The sequence below is a fragment of the Mesocricetus auratus genome, unplaced genomic scaffold, assembly GCF_017639785.1.
Source record: "Mesocricetus auratus isolate SY011 unplaced genomic scaffold, BCM_Maur_2.0 Super-Scaffold_100014, whole genome shotgun sequence".
Lineage (NCBI taxonomy): Eukaryota > Metazoa > Chordata > Mammalia > Rodentia > Cricetidae > Mesocricetus > Mesocricetus auratus.
This window is the reverse complement of record NW_024429197.1, coordinates 52106062-52130971: the sequence shown is the minus strand read 5'-3', so window position 1 is coordinate 52130971 and position 24910 is coordinate 52106062. Positions and strand designations below refer to the sequence as shown.

General features: G+C 39.3%; 1 protein-coding gene across 4 annotated transcripts in view; it reads left to right on the top strand.

Moving 5' to 3' along the window:
* Positions 1 to 24910, top strand: part of Adamtsl1 (ADAMTS like 1) — an 880796-nt gene that overhangs the window by 661085 nt on the left and 194801 nt on the right. For 3 of the 4 annotated variants that reach the window (XM_040757201.1, XM_040757200.1, XM_040757203.1), the window contains 4 exons: positions 4045 to 4156; positions 7771 to 7909; positions 18763 to 18813; positions 23049 to 23253. In XM_040757201.1, coding sequence (XP_040613135.1) covers positions 4045 to 4156; positions 7771 to 7909; positions 18763 to 18813; positions 23049 to 23253 — 507 coding nt within the window. The remainder of the gene's footprint in view (positions 1 to 4044; positions 4157 to 7770; positions 7910 to 18762; positions 18814 to 23048; positions 23254 to 24910) is intronic. The other variant, XM_040757202.1, reaches the window with a different exon arrangement.

Below are 24910 nucleotides of genomic sequence, written 5' to 3'. Positions count from 1 at the left end.
AGCATTACTAGTAAACCACAGGACACAAGGTGATAAAAAAATATTATTAGAAATGGCTTAATTTAAGTTGTAAAGTTAGTTAGTAAAAAGCCTGAGTCATTGGCCAAGTATGTATAATTAATGTAAGCCTATGAATGGTTTTTCAAGAACTGGGCATTGGTAGAGGTGGAAACTCACTAGCAGCTGGCCACTTTGCTCCTCTGATCTTCAACTTTAATGCCTGTATCTGTCTCTGGGTTATTAGTGCTACAACTCAAAAGGACCATGATTCATATATAAGTCACTTGTTCACTGATACATTTATTTATTTAGCAACTCTTTGGGCACCTACTATATGCCAAACATTGGAAATGATAACACAGAGAGAGTGATGATCAAGAGGACATAGGTAACAGACTATGGAGAAGGTCAATGAAGGAACAATGATGCCCCCACTTAATTCCCAGACACCTGGCACTGTAAAGACTGGGTCACTGTTGTCTGTCATTGAAAACTCAAACAAGAGCATTTAGAACTTTCTTCTCATGCACTTGAGGAAGTAGTATTCTGCCAATTGCCAAAATAGATCTTAATCAGATACAATTGACCAAGACATTTAAGAAGCAGGTGCCTGGGTTTTATTCCATTTTCTCCTTGTTCTAGGAAGTAGGCTGACTTATTCCCACAATCTCTAACCCTCCCAAGTCATGAGGGAGAGAGAATGCCCCAGAAGCACTGCAGTCCAGTCAGCTCACATCGTGGGTGGCCGTTCACCCATGGCTTCCTTTTGTGCTTCACAGAAGCATGGTGGGTGAGGGGTTCCCTGCCTGCCAGAAATGCCACCCACCTGTCTGGGGCAGGGGTTCTGGCATCAGTGGAGTGGGGGGGGTACTTAGTTGGGTAGCATAGGGAAACCCACAAGTCACCCTTTTCTCAACAGAGAAGGAAGGGGAGCTTTCGGGGTCACTCATCTGGGGACCTCTGTGGATTGATAGTGTCTTTATGTGTTTATGGTGTCTCCTTTGTTTCTTGAGCTGGACACAGACACAGGGGTCAACCATCTCCCCTTTCCACACACACTTGTGCCTTCCTCCAACTACAATTATAAGGTGCTGTCAACTCTGAGCCTTCCCATTCATTTTCAGTGCGAGAAGTCCTTAAGCTGAGTCAGAAACCCTGAAATGTTACAATTAGAGGAAGAAACGCTTGGGCCAGGACATTTTTTATTCTTATTAGCATAAGAAGGTCAAAATTACATATGCCAGATGTGTTCAGCTCCCTGCATCAACATTCTAAGGTGTCAAAGTGAAGCTTTGCAAATACTCCTGAGGACCAGCTCAAGATGTCTGAGGATTTAGGGTTTGTGGAACTGCAGCGCTAATGATAACAAGCGCTGAGCAATCTGGAATGAAGAAAACCAGAACAAAAAGCTATGACTGGACCATCTCCATGAGCAACTGTTAGACCACCAAAGATACACATCATGTCGGCCTTATCTTTATTTTAAGCACTTGTCTGTACTTTAAAATGAAAATTGAAAGAAACAATATAATAGGAATGAGGGCATAAAAACTGGTGAATGCCCATTTCATCATGGCACCACCATAGAGATTTACATAGACCCAAAGTCAAATTCTACTCTGCTCTTTCTTAGCTGTGCAACCTTGAACAAATCACTGAACCTCTCTGAGCTTCATTTTTTTCTCATTGTAACTTAAACATAGAAAAATAACACAGTCTTGAGGTTACATTTAATATAAGTAAAATGTACCTCAGCCATGGTAGGCATATGGTAAGTGCTGACCTTCACTGCCATTGTTAAGCAAAAAACATGACTATGGAGAAAGTACAGGCAGAAATGTAACACATATGGACAAAACTAAGCAGGTTATGAAACAAGAGATCTTTATTCTCATGATTCCTTTAATCCAGTTGATATTCCAGGGCAACATCTCCTCTTTTTAACCATAAGTAGTTATGATTCCACCATTGTGTGCCCAGGTCTCCATTTTTAGCATTCTCAAAATGACTCTTACAATGGATGGTAGATGGTGTGCTGGATGTCATGGGTTCCCTAGCCTGCCACAGCTGCAACTTATTGCCTGCTCTGCTAAGGGCAGAAGAATAAAAGAGAGCCCTGTGTGAGTTGTTACTGTGTATATTTGACCTATACCCATGGTGTCAACCACCTCAGTGACAGTGCTTTCAGGGCACTAAGTGCCCTTGTGTTCCAGATGGGATAGAATTGGTAGAAAAACATCATATGCTTTGTACTTTGTATACCGTATTAGGGGAGAATAAAATAGAAAAGAGGCCTAAACTTTTTTCCTTCCAAGTTTTTTCAAGGGTGTTGGGTTCAAGTGAGAGTACTCTTTTAATAGCTTCTTGCATGATAATCACGTATCTGACAGAAGTGATGGGATGTTGGAGTTCAAACAACCAAACAAAAGCTTTGCAAATAACAGGATGAATGGATCCCTAAGCCAGCAGTTAGGTGCCATGAGTCTGATAAACGAGACTGTGAAGGACTGGTATATATGCAAGTCACTCTTCTAGTGGAGACACTGCCACATCAGCCACATTTTTTAAAAATTGTGTTTATCACTGGTTACTCCTATTAGGAAAGGCCTTAACAGTCCATTGGTCAGAGTCCCAGTGTCAAGTGAGATGATCTGTATGTTCCTGACCTCTCCGTCTCCCTCCTTTCTGACTCTCTGAGACTTTCTGGAGGAGCAGCTCCATCTTCTCACTTAAACTCTGAAATCAATCTAGAGTTCGACACTGGCAGATTTTTTTTGCCCTTCTTACACCTACTATTCCTATAGAGTCTCCTGCATCCTTGGTGTTTATGCTCTTACCAAGATCAGCAGCAGATAGATCAGACTATCTTTAAAATAGTTCAAAAACCAGCTCCATCAGCTTACCCTGAGTAAAAGGCAGCAGTTGGGACACTTAAAGGCCTAGGCCGTGTGATTCAGCTGGCCTCTGATGCTTTTCTAGTCTTCACAATGTATAGCTGGAGTAAGAAGTAACTGTCATTATTCCTGGAACCTCTCTTAATATAACAAACAGTCCAAGCCTGACCCAGCAGTGTAAATATTGATTGTCACATCATTCAGTCCTCATGAAATTCATTGTTCGTGTTAGGTACTTTTTCTTCTCTTGTAGTTTAAGTATGTTTGCTCAACCTTGTAATTTTAGGAACCATTAAAAATTAATTGCCTCATATTTCCTCTTTTAAAAATAAGTTTTAATTTCCAAAAGCACCAGTTTTATTTGAAAGTAGTTGCTTTTATAACTTGGTATCTTGACGTTTGGTATTCTGGAATATCTGTTAGAATTGCCTAAATCTCTGGGCTTAGGCCCAAGAATTTGCACTTAAGTAACTTCCAACTGGTGACTTAGCACATTCACACACATGAATCATTACACGGGCAGGAAGACCCACACATGTCCCTAAATGGGAAAAACATTTCAAATCTTGAATGTTTTTTCCTTCTCAACTACAGATAATATCTGTTATTTTCTGCGGTATATGACATTTATGATTCCCTTAAAATAAATTGTCTATTTCTGGTTTTGTTTTGTTTTGATTTAGAGACAGAGTCTCTCTCTACATAGCCCTGGTTGTCTAGGAACTCAATATGTAGACCAAGCTGGCCTTGAACTCAATAGAGATCTTCTTACCTCTGCTTCCTGAATGCTGGAATTGACAGTCTACACCACCATGCCTGACTATAGTGTTTATTTCTGAGCCTACATTTAGAAGTACACTGAATTCTATAGTCTATACCAGGGAAGATAGAAATAACGGTGGGAAGGGAACTGTGGTAGAGTCACAAATGGAGATTTCGCCATACTTGTAAGTTATCAACTCTGTAGAGTTAAGGATGATAAAAAATACCATGAGAACCATTCTCTGATACACAGTGGGGTGAGTGGCAGGGCCTTCCCACTTGAGGCCCATTCAGACCCTCACACAGCTAAGACCACCCCTTCTCCACCATGGTTATCAGGGACCCAGAAGCCATCCCCACTCCTAACTTCCCTGTTTTGTTCCTGCAGATCCACGACTCAGGGCCTGCAGACAGCACGGTCCAGTTCATCTTCTACCAGCCTATCATCCACCGATGGAGGGAAACAGACTTCTTTCCATGCTCGGCAACCTGTGGAGGAGGTAATAGCACTTGCTCATCTAGTTAGCCCAGGTCTCTATGAGGAAACAGCTGGATGTTGTAATGTTGGGGTAACTTCAGCATGGAAGAATCCCTTGTTCTGAATGGAGCCAATTCCTGAAGCCACCCTGAGGTGGCCCCAGAAGCTTTTCCTTTGTGGAAGCTTGTAGCAAACATCTCTTTCTTTGGCATCATGGAAAGCCGGGACTAGTAATACCATATCTGTCAGCAGCTTAGACCTGTGGTGCTTGCTTTTGCCTGTGCATAGACTTGCCTAGTAGATATGATTCTGCTTCTTCAGGAAGCACATGAAAATATTGGGCATGCTTGCTCCATTACAGAAAGTTTATTACCAGAAAAAAAATCACTGCATTGTTGACTTAAGCTCATTTATTTTTTGCCTGCACCCATCACCATACATGAAAGACATGATTTATTTCATAAATTCCTGTCTCCATTCATGTCATGCACAGCATCTGGTGTTACTAGAAGAGATTTTCTCCACATTTTCTGTTTTTCATAATTGTAGTGAGTAGCCATAATTTCTTTGAATTATTTTTTAATAGTTTAATAGTTTAGTGATTTCCCTTTGTCCTTCACAATTCAGCAGTGTGGTTACTAGATAAAGGAATTGTAGACTTTTTTTTTTTAGTGGTTGTATGTATTACCAAAATCTTTCCAGAAAATTAAGTGGGTGAATATTTTAGAATGTCAAAATGTGTGAGTTATCTTTTGTTTTCTATCTTAATAGATATAAAATTACATTCATATTCCTTTGAAAATTGGCATATCTGAAAAATTCTTTTTCTAGTTTCATGGATACTAGTTGATCAACTAAGTTTAAATTCATCCCCATTGGAATTATTCATAATAGTTAAAAATCATAGTACCTCAAAATCGGGGCAATTTTTTTAAACAGTAAGAATATATGACACAATTTACCAATGCCTGTGTTATTTCTATCTGTATGATATGAACAAACCCCTAGACAGGGTTCCAAAAGCAGTACGGTGTTGTTGTAGTCGGGGTTTCTATTGCTGCGATGAAACACCATGACCAAAAGCAACTTGAGGAGGGAAGGGTGGATTTGGTTTACACTTCTTCATCGCAGTCCCTCAACAAAAGAAGTCAGGCTGGCACTCAAGGCAGGACCCTGGAGGCAGGGACTGAAGCAGTGGTCGTGTGGAAACGTGGCTTCCTAGCTAGTTCCCCGTGGCTTGCTCACCAAGAACGACATGTCTAGGGTAGTACCACCCACAGTGCACTGGGGCTCCCATTTCCATCATTAATCAAGAGGGTGCCTAACAGAATTGCCTGCCGGCAAATCTTAGGGGTGCACTTTCTCAGTTGAGGTCCCTTCTTAACTGACCCTAGCTTATATGAATTTGAGGAAAAACCTTGTCAGCACAGATTTTTAACTTAAAAATAATGAGTCAAGCTACTACAATAGTATTTCTATAGTTGATCTAGCTGACCTGAACAAAGTTACTTTCTTTACAAACTGCCAGGCTGAGGAGATAGCTCAGCAGTTAAAGAGCTGACCATGAAAGCAAGAGAACCAGAGTTCAGGTGCCCAGAATCTATCAAATACTGAGAAGGTGTGGCTGCCTACCTGTAATGGCAACCTCAAAAGGGAAGAAAGGAGAGAGGGGAAAATTGTTGATATTTCATGAGAACAAATTTCTGTACATCTGTGAATGAGTCATCCAGAAAGCAGACTTAAAGAAAGGGGCATCTAACGAAATATTTTTTTCTTCTTAGATGTAAACCATACCTTTAACAAAACGGCAATTCAGTTGTATGTGCCCTATATCATTTTCATACAGAGTTTCTGTGACAGTATAATTTCAGTGACCTTGACAATGGCTTACTATAAAATAAAGCAATTAGTGCTACATTCTTCTATTTCCGACCACATTGGGTCTCATTTTACTGACATGGAAAAGTAGAGGTCTCTGTGGTTTTCCAGGGTCAGGTCTCTGTTCATAGGAAATCTTACTAGGAAGTCCAGGGAGAAGCAAAAGTGCCCTGTGGGGTGTGAGGGATGTAGAGTCTCCCTTTCTCTCCATGGAGCAATCTTAAGATCTGAGAAGAGAGCTGTGGGTTCTCACGTGCATGCCCACTCTCAGATTCGTGGGGCTGGCTACATTGCCAGGCATAAAGATGCTCAGAGGGCCATGGTGGCCATTTGCTTTCATTCCACATCTTTATTCCACAGCATGGAAGAACTTTGAAGCGGTGGGTTTAGGTTGAAGATGTTGATTTCAAAAACCATATCCACAGCCTAATTTCTTATTTCTTCCCATGTTTTACCACCTGATAAATTCTGACCTTGAGCAGAAAGTCTTCTCTGGAAAACTCCAAAGTGTTTAGCTTATAAATTAGCTGCTTTGGAGGATGACTGAGTTGAAAAATAAAAGAATGTTGCCTACTCTACAATGTCATTCCGTTTAGCTTTCCCGTAAAGCAAAGCGTTAGACGGATGTGTGCTCTGCCCAATGCTTTTGCTGCTCTCTGTGCTTTTCATCTTCCCAGCAGAATTTTTAAAGGACGTTTTTAAGGTCTTTAATGAACAATTAATTTTTGTGGGTGGTCTGAGAACACAGCCTCAAGCCAGGAAATCTGGCTTCAAAAGCCTCTTTCTGACTTCCTAAAAAACCTTTGCAAGTCTCTCAATGATTTCCATCTTGTTTCCGAATATATATTTAGTAATTTACTCACCTACCTGCCAGGAAGAATATTCAGGGGTGGGGAGGGGTCTGGATTAGAAGGATACTAACTTTTAAAATTCCTTGTGTTTACTTATTTTCGTTCCAAGTCTTGATCACTGCTTTCCAAAATGTAACAAAATGGGTGAAAAAGATCAAACACATTGCAAATAAAATAAAATACTACTCAGCAGCTTTTTGGAAAGAGATATATCAAAACAGTGAAAAGGAAGCCTATAAAATATAAGGCAGATACTTGATTCGAGGAGAAATGGCCAAGTATTTGGAAGAAAGTGAAAGTTGGAAGGCAAGTTTGGGAGGACTTTCCATTTTGATTTTTGATTTTCATTTTTTATTGTTTGATTTTGTTGTTTTAATTTTGTAAGGAAATCATATTCATGGTAGCTGTTATAGGGACTTTAACTCCCTACTTACTCAGTTTACTTCATGCAGGTTCAATTTAGGCAGCCTGGTAGTTCCTGACTCAGGAGGGAACTGATTCACAAATCTCTGTTGTCCAATGAGGGCACACTGAAATTTATTTTTACTTTATTTATTCACTTATAGCCTACTTTCTTAATAAGTTATGAGTTTTTTCTTCCTAGAGGCCCCAGAGATGCAGAGACAATTTAGCATCCTTTTATAACAGTTTTAAAAAATAATAATTGTATTTTTATATAAAATAAACAAACAATATTTTCACCACAGAATTTTATATAATTGTTAAAATGAATGGATTACTTGAGATAATAGAGAATTTGAGGCCTACAGTACTAATGAGTCTTCCAATTATATATTGTTTTCTCTTGGAAATGACTTAGGCAATGGGAATAATTTCCATTAATGGGAGACAGAGTGTATTATTCTGACATGGGTGCTAAGTGACCTGATTGGTTTCATGTTTACAGGTTACCAGTTGACATCAGCTGAGTGCTATGATCTCCGGAGTAACCGTGTGGTCGCTGACCAATACTGCCACTATTACCCAGAGAACATCAAGCCCAAACCCAAGCTTCAGGAATGCAACTTGGATCCCTGTCCAGCCAGGTCAGTCCAGTTTACCAGATTGTTTGTTAGAAATGTCAATCAGGCTTCCAATTAGCCTCTTAGGTGAAAATGAATGTTTAAATTGAAAATAAATGACATGTTCCTGAGCAGTGTCCCCACTAGGTGTATGTTAGTGGTACCCATGCTCCTTACTCTGTGTGATGCTACATTAGGGTCTGTGGACTTTCTCTTTCCTTAAAGTGCTCTTCAGAATGAAGTCTTCTCTTTCTCTTTGGACATCTTGCTTCCTTCCTTGACAAAGTCCTGTCTGGTGCACATCTTGGTGTTTAGGCCAGGGGGATGGCATAGTATGTCTCCCAGTTCTTCCCAGTCTTTTTCCCGTCTCTGATCAGGATGTGGTCACAGAGGACTGCATGACAGGACTCTGGCTGACCCATTCTAGCATAATCAATTCACACAATTAATTAGGCTCAGAACCAGCCTCAAAACAGTGTTGCTACCTTTGAACAAACTCAGCCTCAGCTAAGTAGAAGCCAGGGCCCATTTCCAAGTCAAGCTTTCTTGGGGATCTTTTTAATTAGCAGGTCTAAAGATTTAAATCTTTAACACCTTCACACACTAATGTTTGTTTTGGAAAAACTATAATTGCCCATCCCCCGGATTATTTGCAAGATCAGGAGTCAGCCGGACTAATGAAGTGTCTGGATGAGTGATGGTGGGTGTGCAGGTGGAGAATCTGCTTCTGTGTGGTGCTTTGCTTAACTCTACAAACACTGGCGAGTGATTCTTGGTTGAGGCTGACTCATCCATAACTTACTAGACAGCATCTAAGAAAACCCTTCTCTGCAAAAGCAAATATCCATCCCAAAGACCAAATGCCAAAGCATCCTTTCTTATAAATGATTTCTATGTTATGTTTTAAATCATATTTTATCAATTATATATGCATGAAAGAAAACTTTTGAACAGCTGGGTTGTTAAGTGGGTGGTGTAGATGGAGAGCATTCTATCTGCACCTGGTAAAGGATGCAAGTTGAGGGGGTTTTCTTCTACTTTTGACATCTTAAAGTTTTATGTGTTCTCTTTCTACCTTATGTCAAGAAGTCTAAACTACATGTGTGATTTGAATTTTCAATTATTAATTAATGTTTAGGAACCATAGTACATAAATCGTAAAAGTAAACTCATTAAAGGAACAGAGAATTTACAGCTTTAGGATTTTGTTTAATTTAGCTTTGTGTTTACATCATAAGGTAGGATATTAAAAGTTAGATGTGATATCAAACTAAATAAGGTTAAATTTTTTGCTTAGCTTTGCCCTAGAAGTATCAAGAAGTTGAAGTACTTTTAGCTATGGTAGTTATAACTAATTCAATCAAACCGTATTTTAAAATTATTGCATTTATACGGTTTTTATCTATACCTATAACAGGAAAAAAGCATATTTATCACAATTCAGAGGAGTAAATTCCATCACAAAGACACTGAAAGTCTCACACACACACACACACACACAATATATATATATATATATATATATATATATATATATATATGTCTGTGAATTTTTATGTCTGTTTCTGGGAGGAATAGATGCATTTCCCCACAGTTTTACTTTCAGTGAAGAAATGGCCACAGAAGAGGGTTTGAAATGAAAGCATTATTGTTAACAACTTGAAGAAAATGTTTGTAATGGGAAAAATTTAGCCTTTGTTTCTAGTTTCTGATTTTTACCCACTCTTCTCTGTGGGAGTAACATTTTTGGCCCATTTATTATTATCCAAAGGCAAAAAAGGCTACATTGAAAGAAGCCTGACTATTCAGTCTATACCCTGTGTTATTTTAAAATATCTAATACAGCACGCACATCAATGTTGGGACAGGTGGCTATAAAAAGAGAAGAAAGAAAAGAAAAAAGTTGGAAGCTAATATCAGAAAACGGCTTTTTATTGAAAATATAATTAGACAAAGCTGTAAAAATTAAGACTTAGCAGTAGGAGAGGCTGGAGGGGAGCTGCTTGGGACGGGGATCTACAGCTCAGCTTAAGGTGCCCTGGGCTTCCTACAGAGTACATGGAGCTGTTTCGGTCTAGATCTTCTGAACTGTGAAAGGAACTAGAAAGGGGTGGGCTCAACACAGACAGGAGAGACTTTCTAAGATGGGCCTCTATCCCATTGGACAATGGAATCAAGTTATTAAGCAACTACTTTCTAACTACTACAGATTTAATGATGCCATAGTAAAGTCAAAAGGGGTACAATAACATTAAAACAACACCTTTGTGTCTAAATTAGAAATCCTCAAAAGGAAAACAAGAGCATTCTTAATACAAAAATACACATTTTAACTCCCATATTGTTATATAAGATATTATTACATGTAGTCACTGAGATCTCTACCCCCATTTTTCCTGAAAATCCTAGGATTTGGGGTTTATACTATCTAGAAGCAAAATCCCATTCAGATAATTAGCTCGAATCTTATTCCTTTTCAAGACAGAAATGTGCATGAACACCAAAAAATTACACTAAATAGGGGCTGGAGAGAGGGCTCAAGTAGGTAGCAGATTGCTGCATGAGCTTGATGACCTAATCCCTGGCATCCAAGGGCAAAACGGAGTGTAGCCATAGATGCCTGTACCCCCAGAGCTAGCAGAGTGGAGACAACAACATCCCTGGACTTGCTGGCCTCCAGCCTAGCTACAGATTCAATGAGAGACTCTGCCTTAAAGGACAGGTGGGGAGTGATAGGATAGGACACCAAATGCGGTCCTTTGACATCCCGTTTATGACAGGACACAAACACGCACACATATACCACACACAACACTTAGTAATGACATAAAATAATTGTTCAATGTTGGTTTTCTTCTCGGGGATGCCCCTCTTTTCCATCTATCCAGTTGCAGGAGTCCTCTCTGATTTCCTTGTCTGCCCTCCCATCTCCTTTTTTGCTTCTCCCAACACCCCTTGTTTCCTCTTGCACATCAGTTAGCTGCCATGGCTACACATGATGCTGAACAGACAGTGAACATCTGGCACTCTTCTCTTCAAAGGTTTTTTTTTTATGTTGGTATCCCTTTATCTGCTTCTAAATGTTAATTTTAAAATATGGATAAGTTAAAAGGCTATAATGAAAACAATTAAAGTTATTAATGCTTCCCAGTGCCCAAGATAAGCATTGCTTTTGTGTTCACTGTTTCGTGTTGGCCTTGTCAATTACCCATAACACAGATGGGATTCTGTGAACTCAATGACTCCTCATCCTTTGTTTCCTCCCAAAAGTGAGCCTCCATGCCTACACCAGGTAGCAGCCTGTTTGCTGCTGAGGCAGGGACTCCAGACTGTTGCCCTGTCTGCCCCATGGTAGAACTTAGCTGGCTGCACAGCTGTTCCTCCCAGAGGGCCTTTGTTGATCTCTGCTCGTGTCACTCGTGAAACCATTTTTATGAAGTGATAAAATACTTAGTTTCCTAGCCAAAGGTGGCCCCGCAAAAGGGAGCCAACACTTAAGACTAAGGAAAGGGGGAAAGATTTAATGGCTCTCTGCTAAAATTAGTGCTGTTTTTCATTGGCAGCTCTGAGCTATGTTGTCACAGGACAATCACATATTGTTATACACTCTGCTATAGGTGCCATGGTAGTCCAACTTGAGCATTCCTAGAAGTGTGAAGATACCACCCTCCTGTCTATCAGGGATCGACTGCTTGCTTAGTTCTCTGCTTTGGGCTTCTAGCACTTTCTTATGAGCCTTCTTCCATGTAGCAGACTCACATATCAAACCTATCACATGTCTGCCATGCCATAATTGTCACTTCTCCCTTACACCAAAGGAAGCTTTGTTGAAATTTGTACAGCAGTTCATGCCACTTTTGTCTCTTGGGTAGAAAGTCACATCTATTATGTGACCAGAAAGTCTCAAAGTATTTGCTTGTGGTTAAGGAACAACTAACCATCTAACAGGCACTGTTGTTCTCAGAGTAGCTTGAAATATAAAGCATGCAACCTTTGGCTTTTGGGGACTTCATGCAAGGTATTATGAAAAGAGCAGAGAACCACCTTCATAGACAGGCTTGGAACAGAACTTCGGGTTCCCCCCGCCCAAGGCAGTAGTAAAACAGCTTGATTGGTGAGGGTTAGACAGGTGTAAAAGGCTCTCACTCATGCTACCATTGTCACAGTCACTAGCAAACGAACAAAACTGCATCCAAATTCCACCTCCTCTTGGGAATTTAGATCAACAATATCCAGCAGATGCCCAAGCTTGAATGCCCCAAGTGGCCGTTCTGGTATGTCAAGTGGTATTTGGGGTTGGTCAGTTGGTTTGTGTTTTTTGCTTTTATTTTTCCCAGCTCTATTTTAGTTTGGCACTAACGTATATAAATTACCTCTGGTTGTGAAAAATGGATCTCATATTTTAATCCTAAAGTAACCATAAAGGAATACTCTGCAACTGGAGAGATGGCACATGTAGGAGGCATATAAAAAACTGGATTTGTATGCTCACTGGGTGACCAACCATCCCACAGCGTTAGAACCTGGTGCAAGGAACGATAGCTTGGGAGTCATACAGTCTGACTTGAAACTGCAGATCTGCCACCTACTAGTTGAGCAGCCTTTGAGCGTTGGCAAATTACTAATTCTCACTAAGCCTTCGATTTTCATCCTGTGAAGTAACAATAGCAACAATCCTTTACCTTAGAAAGTTGTCATGAGGGATAAATGCTACCATACATTTAAAGAGCTTAGTGGCGGGGATGGGGGGTGGAACAGGTTGATTCACAATGAGCATTCAGTAGATGTTACTACAGCTATGACTGAGGTCACGGTTGTGCTAATAGTACTGATGTTGTCTACAGAGGTCAATCTCCATACATTGAGCTTTTTGAATCCGTGAAAAGGAGAGATAGATTTCTAAAATTCTCTAAGTCCAAAAAATTAGTTCTCTATGGGTTGTTCGAAAAACAGGAGACAATTCCTAGGAAAACATCAGCTTGAGGCTAAATCACATTTATTGGGTTTCTAAGATATAAATGATCTTTTGCAGACTGACTACTGAAGTCGCAGGTCACAAGTCTCAAGAACAGCCCTCACATGAGCCTCTGTGAGTCATTGCCATTCAGAAGGGGCTTTGCCTCTTCTGTTCCCTAACAGGAAAACTCAACTGAAGGACTAGAACGTGGTTGATTTATTGAGCAAGCAAAAAAAAGTGAAGGTGCCCTTAATCATGCAAGTCTTGAAATACTTAGTTTTATTGTAACAGTGAGTGGTTTAGAAAAGAAACAACCTCTTTATGACCAATCTCATTTAAATAAGTGCTAAAAAATTCATAAAATCTTCTGTGGTTCTCTATGGGACAACAAAGCAGAGCTGTCCTGCATTTCAGAATGTGTTATCATGGGTTATGGAACCAAACTAACAGGCATACTGCCCATCACAGTGAAATAATCAAATATACCTATAACTCAATTATCAAGAAATTCATTTCTTCTATCAAGTCGGCTCATATTGAGAGTAAGCTCACTTCTTACATTACCTTTCAAAGTTTTAAAGCATGTAACTAATTATTTGTGTAATTCTTTTAATTACCTTGTAAGTTTCAAGGAAAAGTAATGTAATCATCCTCATTTTTAACTTCAACCTACCACAGTGTAAGACATTTCTTTACTTAACATCTTTAGTTTCCCACCAGTGAAATATAACATTTCTGTCAATACTGTAAGGATTCTGTGAAATAATGGGTGTGTAAAGCTCCTCCCAAGGTGCCAAGGACTCAACGAATCACAGCTCTTGTTATTAAGTAGAAACTCAAACAACTGAATTGACCTCTCCAAAGTTACATGCATGAGAAGTTGAGCGTGCTTACATGTTCATCACCTCCATTTATTTTGAAGTTCCCTGTGGAGTTAAGAGGCCAGAGAGGGTATTGCAGCATTCTCAGGTGAGGCTCCATCAAAGCAAGCTGGGGCATGGATCTAAATGCTTCCAGTACCGAATTGTCCCTCACCTTACAGAAATGCAACCCATAGTCACCCTGTCCTCACGTTGCCATCAGCAGACTGGGAGGTCTGATTCCAACGCAACATAGAACCATATCAACATAAGTTTATGCATTTGAGCAGAAATGCAGATAAAGCAAGCATCTTCCATGTAATCACAAGTATTGATGTTCATTCAAATCACTGTTTGGGGTATACACCAGTAGAGGAAAATAAATCCTAAGGAAACAACAGTCCTGCTCATTGAAAAGTAATACAGAAATGGCATTCATTAATGTCAAAAAGATATGCCAGAAATGTAGACATGCAGAAAACTCTTATCATTTAATCTAAGGTGTCAAAACGCTCTGTAATTTGTTTTATAGTAGAAAATGAACTTTTGTCTGAAAAATAAATTCTAGTCATGTTAGTGAATCCAGATTCTTGAGGCTGGTTCCCTTGCAACCCAGGTATAATTAATTGATTTGGCATTATTGTAGTTTTAGAAAAAATCAGGACCACTATATAAAAAATTTTCCCAGCTGATTCCAACTTGACTCTGTGTTAAGGACATTCATTGTTTTAGGACATTGACAGGTGTTGGAGGAGAAAGACTTTGTAGATAATCATCTTAGAGGTTATCAGGCTGGGGGCTCAGCAGTCACTAGGTAGGGGAAAGTAAGATAAATTCCACAAGCCTGAGTTCATGGCCTTCCACTCTCTTCATCTTAAAACTCATGAGTTGTCCACCACTTGGATTTTCATAAGGTAGAAGCAAAGGTAAAGATGTCTGGTACTCAAGGTTTTATACATTGAGCAAGAACACTGACATTCAACCTCACATTTTTTTGAGTGGTCCTCCCCTCACTGGACCCTGATCCTCTATGTTCTGCCTCTTAGGCAAAAGCAAAATACTGGGGTCTCTTTCAACATTTCCTAATTCTCTGCAGTGCTGTTTAGGAAGAAGGTGATTTCTATTAATTAATTTTTGGTACCATGAGAAAGGCAAAGAGTAGTCAGACAAGTCAGCAAAAGTCTGGGACCCAATACTGCCCAGGGTGGGTTGAGTTACAAAGTGATGAAGCAACGTGATGTCTTTAACCTACATGAGACAGAGACAGCAGACACAAGAGAAACAGTTTGCAATGGAAGATAGCAAGTAGTGGGATTGACTGGTCTCAGACCTTGGACTCCATGTAGCCACCAAAAAACCAGGAAGAGGATGTTTAGTGAGAGGAGGCAAGAGGTCCTTAGAGATTCACCACAATGAGCCCCTTCTGGTTCATCTCTATCACGAAAATAACCTCATGTGTTAAGGGTCCGTGGAGTGAACTACATTTGGATTTTTCTTGAAAGGAGAGATTTATCACAGTATGTGAATTCCACGGCTGAGGAATGTGTGTGACCCTGATCTTGGCTATCGTTCAGAAGATGCATCTTAGATCATTCCTCCACAAATCCTCAGTGACCTTTAGGTGGCACACAGAATTGGAGATGATGGCCTCATTTAACCCATGTGTGTCAAATGCCTCCGTCTCACCATTTTTTGCAACTTAAATTTCACTTTATTTCAGTATTTAATTGATAAACTTGTTAGAGGCAATATGTTATTTTAAGACCTGCAAACACAGAAAGATGTTTTTTACATCAAGGAAAAAAGTATCCAGCTCCCAGGAACCAACCACTGTTGTTAAGTATTTCTCTACTGTATGTGTGAGAATCCATATACATACACATGTATATACACATTTGTACTTACATATGTACTTGTGTACTTCTGTGAACACATACAAGATGAAAATTATTCTATAGATGAAATGTAAATATATAACTTTTCTAATGTCATGAGCTTAATGACATATTCTATTTTATACTTATTTTTCAGTTACTAAACTATTAAAATTGGCTGAGTGTTTTGTATGTTTATGTCCTGTATAATAGTCCATTATAAGAACCTATCATAGCACCATAGCATAGCTGAGTAAGCTGTGATTCAGGTAGATGAGATGGGAGGTGCTCTCTCCCTTTCTTACCCTCAACTTCTGCTCTCAGCCTCCTTGCAATGAGAGTTTTAGATAGAGTCAAGTCACTTCCTTTGTGAAAATACACAAGTGATCAGGGTTATTGAAGCAAAGGAGAACAGGTAGTTTGCCTTTTTGTTGTCTCTTTGTGATAGTTTTTAAAGTCATGCTCACTTCCTTCTCTGCTGTCTATGCATTCAGAGACATGTCTGAATGTATGCACGCAATACTCACGTCTAGACCCAAACCTGGAGAGACTTTCATCGAGTCCCTTAATGGCTTCCCTTCCCACCATCCTTCACGTTGTACACTCTACCTGAGAACAAAAACAATGTGTCTCAAAGGTAAGCAATGCTTGCCTTCCAGTCCATCACAGTGCAGGCAAAGAGCAGGGCTGTGGCCAGAGTCCCAAGAGGGAGCAAAGCCAAAGCTCACGATATGCATTTGGAGGGCTGGACAGAGCGCCATTGTTCTGCCATCTTTCTGTTTTCACAGGTGCCACAGAGTCATTTTATGACTCTTCACCATGACCCATGCCAAAGAAAGACAAATAGAACTATAGTTTTGCAGGAACCAGGTTTAAGCTTCTTGTTCAAACACAAACATGATTTCTAAATCAACCCAAAGCAAAGTCCAAAGTCTCGACATTTCTGTATTCCCTCCATTTATGCCCTTTCTTCAGTTCAACTTGTCTTCTTCAATGTTAGTGTATCCATTCAAAATATCATCAGCTGATAAATCAGTTGACAGAAACTTGCAACAGTTCATTCTCATATTAAAGATGACAAATTGAAGCCATAAATTTTCCAGGGGAGAAGGCAATGGTATGCATTTCCGCATTTAGAAATTGATATAGAAATGAATAGATACAAGGGTCAGATAAAACCTAATTTCAATCTATTTGATTTATAGTATAATTCACTTCTATTAAATAGCAGTTTATATCCAAAGTTTTAAAAAGAATTTTGAGACATTGGCATACTTTAAAATGCCATCATTTTAAAAGGAAAACTCTCTTAATTACCATACACAAAAATTATTTTAAAAGGGATTCCTATGTTCCTAACAGAAGCCAGGATTAAGATTTTATCGAAAGACAGAAAAGAATGGGACATTAAACTCCAAAAGTAGGGACAACAATTTAACATGATGACCATTTCTTTCATGGCTGTGTTAAAGATCCTTGAACTCTGAGCACCCACAGCAGCATCACTTGTCATGAGCATTGTGGCATAAGACTAACATACACAGTGCTCACTCGTTTACAGATCAGGACAATTTTATCAGAAGAAGACTGGTAAGCAGTCAAAAAATAATACGGAAAATGTGCTTATTTAATGTAAGATATACTTCTGTAAAGTAAATAAGTGAACAAGCATTCCATCCTGGGGAGTCTGTCTTCACAACTCTGTTCCTATCTTCTCTGAAATCCATCTAGACTCCTTCATATGTCTCCTTATCTTTAGAGTCTTACAGCCAGTTTTATTTTCCTTTCTTTCTTTTTGTAATTTTCAGTCAATGTTTTTTGTCAATCTGATCCATAGTAAGCTCAACCCAATCTTTCTACTCAAATAGATTTGTTGCCTATATTTTTAAAAGTATGATACCATCTCATGTTAATTGATGGGGTAATAAAGGAAATCTATTTATGTAAGTATAAACATGCTGAATATATGTTAATTATTGTATAGATATGTAAATATATATGTATACACACACATATATATATATATATGTATATATACATGCACGTATCCCAAAGATGCAAGCAGAATGCACAGATCCCTTTAATGTTCATGAGAGGGACTCCCTAGCACAGGTCATATGAAATGAACTGTCTTCCGTGTGCCCTTCCATGCTCTGTATCTACATGAGCATTCTTCATATCCCACTCTTGAAGGAGGCCCTGCTGCTCTAGCACTCTTCTTCAACAGCCTAAGTATAAGAAAACGTTCACCATCCAGGGGCCAGTCTTCAGCAATGACCCAGTCTTACCAATGGGAGGCATTAGTTGAAATCAAGAAAGTGGGTAATACGGTTCACTGGAGACCTGAAGACCGTCAACACAGCCCGTGCTGTCCTTTCTTGTGCACCCTCAGCCACACAGCATGTAATGCCCTTTCTCGTAACTCTTTAGCCATTACTCTGTCTCTGAACCACGTAGGTTTCCCAGGGAACTAATTGCAGCCATAAGAGTCATGATAAAGTGGTTATCCCGGTACAATATTTTATAGACAAAACAACCTTTCATATTTGTGAACAGTTTCATTACTTCATTTTGATAGGGCATTTGCTCTTGCTAAAACCATTGCTTATAACATTTGGTAGTTCCTCCCTCCCCTTTATAAAACATCCAAGTGGCTACTCTCCAGGTATTGTAAATCTTTAGATCTGCCAGAAATGGAAGCCTATTTGCTGATGCATGTTACAGTCTTGTCAGTTCTGCGGCCCATAACCTCCTGCTTACATGCTTTCTCTTTCATCAAAAGTGAGACAATAACTGTAACTGCTCGATGGGCATCTGGAAGTAACATTAATAATGATGATAATAATGATCTCATAGGATGGATAATTGGGGGGATTAAAGAACATTTACAAGCTTTTTGTGCCATATACTTAACGATGAGGTGCCAAGATTTCTCACCACCTCCCTTTCCAGTGATATTTCCTGCTTGGATCAGAGGACTAATTATAGAAAATAGTGTCTTCTAAGAGCTTTCCCCAGCCCACAGCACACACTAGCATAAAGATAAAATTGCTTTAGTGTTGTTTTCAGAGATGATTTATTAATGTTGTTTTGCAATTGTATAAAAATGTGTATGATGTAATCATTTAGTGTTTATTTATTGTGTGTACCTTCTACTCAGAGGGTTGGCATTATTGTTCCTAACAGTGACGGATACAAGCAGATCATGCCTTATGACCTCTACCATCCCCTTCCTCGGTACGTAAATCAATCATCCTGATGTTAGAACTAGCACGCCACTCTTCTGATGCTGTAGTGGGTTTGTGTAAAAATGTAGAGCTGTAGAGTCTGTGTTTTTCTACAAATAAGATGGTAGGTGGTAGATTTTTCAAATCCATTCTGAGCACTCCTCTTGAAAAATCCTGGCCTGCTCAGAGTGTACACTTGTCTTTCTGAAACCATTTTGTTAGTCACCTTTCATTGGAGTGGACACAGTAACTCCCTCTAATTAGCTACAGTGTGTCGGTTTATGCTGTGTCTTTCTCTCACTCCATTTTCACTGCCTCTCTGGCTTCTCTGGGTAGGAAGAGCCAGGTCGCTACAGAGCCACGGCTAACAAACACTGACGTGCCGTCACAGCACCATGAATATGAAAGTCCAGGCATGGAATTATTCTAATAGGGGCCTCATGTGCTCTTCCTTTATTTTTGAAGAATTATAATTAATTAAAGGTAATTGCTATGCTGTTTTGTTAAAGTATAATATTTTAAAAACTAGGAAAAGGGTTATTCAAATAGTTTTAAAGGACTTTTTATCTTTATATTTGAGAGAAAACTGGGGTTGCTCAGAAATGTGCTAGTTGCCAGTTGTATTGCTTGCCCGGAAATAGCTCTGCAGGTAGCAAAAAATAGGATTAGTTTTAAATAGCTTTGCTGTTTTCTTTACTAATTTGCCCCCTAGGGAGTCAGCTGCTGTCTAGAGTCCTGGGTTCCTATGAGACCATAAGCAGTTAACATAATCTATAGCAGTTTGCTAAATCCTAATCTAAAACATGCAGACAAATGATTGTGTTTCGAACAGCAAAATTCAGTAGGTTTAATTGATAGTTTCTGAATTCTTAATGTATTAGAATCTAATTGGATGCTAATTAATCCAACTCTCCAGTGATACATCATTCTCATAGCCCTAGCTCAGTGATCACACCCACAACATAGATAAGTAAACATGCATGTTCACACAAATATGAATTAGTGTGTTCTGTGCATGTATTCACAAATGTATAAATGCATACAGGTATTTACATGTTGTCCAGTATCTAGTTAAAAATTTCCAGTGACTGGCAGGAGACTGTCTTGCTGCTATCCTGGTAGCCATGTGCAAAGGGAGATTGATTGACACTAGATATAATTATTGCAAAATGTGTCCCTAAATGGCTTCCTCACCATTCAGCCGGCTCCCACCTTGCTATAATTGTACTAATAAAGATAGTAAGTCACCTCAGAATTCCCCTTAAATGCCTTTTTCCAGAAGTCTTCTCCTTGATAATGTACTGAAAGAAATAAAAAGATAAGTATAGTTTTAAGCCAAGATTTCCCTTGATTTCTGTTTCTGTGTCTGTGAAGTTAAGTATTCCTAGCACACATGCTTTGTTTGTACGGAGGAAAGTCATGTATTTTAAAATAAAGGTAAAGTTGAGTGCCGATGTAATCAACCTTGAGTGTCTGTTTCTCCTATCAGGAAATCTCTAGATTCCTGTCATCTTCTGTGATTTTTCTTGTTTATTTTTTTTCTGGTGCAAGTAATACCTTTCATATGGTGGCCTTGACTTATTATATAATGAGACTTCCCTCAAGTGTCTAAGCTGGTGCTGCCTCATACCTACAGTCCCACTTGCTGGTTTTTGCACCGTGTGTCCTGATTACTTCTTTGATGTGTCTAAGCATTCCAGCAGGAAAGGACAATTCAGTTAGCAAACAGACTGCATATCTTGGCCCTTACACTTCTGCTTTCCTGTAGTACTAAAGATACAAAGTCGGCTTCACTGACAAAGTTCTAGTGAGTGGCAGCTAGTTCTATAAATGTGTTTCCATTTAACAAAATTTAAGCTCAGATAGTTCTTCAATAGCAATGCCTTGATAAGTGAAGCAGAAAACTTTACTCTAAAACATTTAAATAGGCTTCAGACAAGTATACATACAGTACACAACTAATGCATTTTAGGTTCTTTTCTTGTTCTCTGTCTTTGACTTAGTATAAATCTCAATGTAAGTATAATGAACTAATTGACACTGAGCTCCTTCATGTCTCTTTGGCTACATTCTTTTTAATTTTGAAAAATTCTTCAACTAAGCATGTTGTAGGTTTAAGGTAATTAAAATACAAGTGCATGTAAATATATGATATGTAAATTTATTTAGTATTCTTCTAGGACAAGATTTTTTGATGTATTTTTCTTTGCAGTATTCACCCTGGTCACAGTTTTAATATATCTGGACAAAAGAATGTCATCTCCCATCCTTTGTTAGACTTGAACATGCCTAAATATGCTGTGTTTTAAAATTCCCTATGGCCTCATTATTCCACGAGGAGCCACAGCACACTACTTCACACATAGACCTGAATTTGTTCACGGTATGAATCTACAAAACAGTATTATCCTCATCTATCTTGCTGTGATCTGTGACGCTGAGAAGAGTGCCTACATTCATTAGTGAAATTGCATGGTCAAGGCAAGTGTTGAGACAGAGATTAATCATTCTCCCTTTCAAGAGAGGTAAAATGTCCAGGTTTTAGAGTGCCAATTAGAAATTGTTTCCCCTATAGAACCGCAATCATCTAGGTGATTAAACATCCATTAAAATATTGCTGCTTCACTATCAGATTAAATGCAGCATGAATATATACTTACATATTCACCCATCTTCAGTCTGAGCCAGGCCTGTTCTCCACCCCTGGAAGTCATGCAGGGATTCACCTGAAGGCAAACAGAGTTGTTTTATCCTTTTGCAAGGAGGACTCTGCTGAGTCCCTTTATTCCCTTAAAATAACTTTTATTCAGTCTCCTAAGTGTTAGAGGACCTCAGTTTCCCCATAGTGACATTTTTATGTGTCTTTTGGGGAAAAATACTGCATTTGGCAGCATAGCATGGCTGTTGGCAGTGAAGACAATGGTGTGCCTAAACCTGAACAGTACAGACAAAATGTAGCAGAAAGTCCTCTAGCATAGGAAGCACACGGTATTATTCTGGCTCCTGTAGAAGAGAAACCAAGCCCATAGCATATGTGAAACTTGCTTACAGAGTAATTTAGTCTCCATGACTGCCTGCTGCCCATGCAATACTTAAAAGTAGCTGTTCAGGTGCGTCAACTCAGGGATGTTTTGGTTCTTTTCCATTAAAAATGAGATCACCCATGATTCTTTGAGAGCTCCTAACTATCAAAATGCATGTAAGAAACAAGCATGGCTCACTCAGTGCCATGCTGCTGTGAACATGAGTTCCACATGTCTAAATCTACAGGAGGCGAGAAAAGAATTAGGTAAAGATCTGGTCCCGATTGCTACAAAACAGGAAGGAAGGAAGGAAGGAAGGAAGGAAGGAAGGAAGGAAGGAAGGAAGGAAGGAAGCAAGGAAGCAAGGAAGGAAGGAAGCAAGGAAGGAAGCAAGGAACCAAGGAAGCAAGGAAGCAAGGAAGGAAGCAAGGAACCAAGAGAGATTAAATTCTCTAAGGCAGCATTGGCAATCTTGTTATTTTCTACCTTAACTTAACAGCATATCTCCAGCCAGTTGCCATAAGCCTTTCGACTGAAACTAAGCATGTTTACAAGTGAAGGAGTTCCTTACTAGAGGACATCTGTGGGTCTGTCACCCACTAGAGAATAATACTGTTATCGACACTCTGTTCCTGAACTTACACACACTCAGCAGAGTTTAATCACCCAGCTTGTGCTGAGTATGTGGAATTCTGGGCCTGATAGTTGCAGAAGGGAGGGAGAAAGAGCTATTGTGTCTCCTATCTAAAAAAAAAAAATCAGAAGTGATAAAGCAAAACAAAGATAAAAGTATTCACCCAAATGGAAAACATTTGTATTGGTTGCTTATTTCAGTTTTAGATTTCACAGAAATACTTAGTGCAGAGTAACTAAACCTCAATACATATATAAGTATATGTACATATATATATAAGCATATATAAGCAGAAATTACAGAAAGAGGACTGCAGATTGAATCTCCATTGCAGAGAGGTGACAGACAGCCCAGACATCTGGTGGATTGCTCCCCAGGATGTAATCTCCTGTATCTGTGCTGAGATTTGAGGCTTATGAAACATTCTTGCTGAGGATGAATTTTGCCTCCTGATGAAATTTCAGTTTATAGAGCTTTGGTTCTCTGGAGAAACAATGATCGGCCCAGGGCATGGGGTTGGTGTGACAAGTCACTAAGGAGGTTTGGCAATTTGCACGTCCGCCCTGATGACTCCCCTTGCTTCTGTAGGTGGGAGGCCACCCCATGGACCGCGTGCTCCTCCTCGTGTGGGGGGGGCATCCAGAGCCGGGCAGTTTCCTGTGTGGAGGAGGACATCCAGGGGCATGTCACTTCAGTGGAAGAGTGGAAATGCATGTACACCCCTAAGATGCCCATCGTGCAGCCCTGCAACATTTTTGACTGCCCTAAATGGCTGGCACAGGAGTGGTCTCCGGTAACTGTGCCCTCTTTCTTTGTTCATTAGGAGAGTAAGTCCACTCTTAGCTCTCAGTACCATGCTCCGCCTAGTGCCCTATACAGCACCATGCTTCTCCTGAGGTCTCAACCCTGTCATCTTAGTTCCTAGAGGAGGAACGTCCAATCTGGTCAAACATTTATTAATTTTGCTTTGAGTTTACTTCAAGTTCACTTCTTCTTGTCCCTATTGGGAAACAAGTGCCTGCCAAGAGCTATTGAGGTTAAATGATCCTTAATCTGTGAGAGCTGCTTCCATGAGCTAGCTCAGTTGATTTCATCTATTATTATGCTTTGCCTTATGTAAAGTGGGTGTGAATAGTTTAAAAATATGACTGTATATATCCAATGAGAAGGAAGATGGTTAAATGAAAACAGCACAGTAGTTTAAAATAGACATGAAATAGAATTATTGAAACCAAAAAAAATGCTACTGATGTTATCTGTCATCATTGCTATAATTGAGCTTTAAAACATTATTGTTAGTTGGGTGTGTGGCTCAGGCCTGTAATCCCAAGTCCTTGAGAGAGTGATTCAAGAGAATTGCAAGTTCAAGGCCTGCTTGGGCCACATAGGTAAACTCTGTCTCAAAATTAAAAGTGGATTTAAAGAAGAAAAGGCTGGTGATTTGGCTCAATGGTGGAATACTTACTTGCCTAGTATTTCTGAGGTCCCAAGTTCAGGTTCAGTCGTTAGTACTGTACACACTCACAGACACACGCATGCACTCACATGGGCTTATTCTTGGTTTCCTGCTTACAATGTGAAAAACAGAAATGGAGAAGGAGATAGAAAGACGTGAAAGCAAGCCACTCTGTCCTTATCCACAGAAACAACAGCAACAGACATAACAACAAAAAAGCACTGTGCTGTGTCTGTCAGAACAGATTCAAGAGCCTGGCGTTTTCTGTATCAGACCTGCCCCCGGGGCTGGCAGAATTTTCAGAGAGCTCCCCATTGACTCAACTCTTACGATTTTTTTTCCCATTTCAATATAATCAGTTGCATTGTACATGCTGTGTTATAAGTTAGCTGTGGTGGTAGTTTAACATCTATTAATATCCTTGTAGGAATTAGTATTTCTCATATTTTGGGCAGATATGAACAAAGTAACTAAGTAAAGTTATATGGTTATTTGAACTTGAGCATATTATAACTTTGTGTTGCTTTCATTGTACTGTATTTGAGTCTTTCTTTGCACACAGTGCAACTAATCAATCACTACATAATCATATCCCCAAAAAAGTTTAGATTATTTAATTCACTTCACCTCTGAAAACCAAATAGAAAAAAGACCAAAATAACTGATAAGAAGTGATTTAAATCCTCCAGGACTCGTATCCATATATATGTGTGAAACTTTATTTTTTTTTATAGATGATTGTGAGCTTCCATGTGTAAATGGAATTCTTTTTTTTAATTTATTTTTCAGTTTAAATTTAGATAAGAAACAAGGTTGCTTCACAAGTCAGTTCCAAGTCCCTCTCCCTTATTTTTTTAAGAAGTATACTTATTTAAATCTTGGGTGGGACGTTAAATAAGTAAATCGGGCTTTGCCTATGAGTCTTCTCTCTCTCTCTCTCTCTCTCTCTCTCTCTCTCTCTCTCTCTCTCTCTCTCTCTATCTCTCTCTCTCTC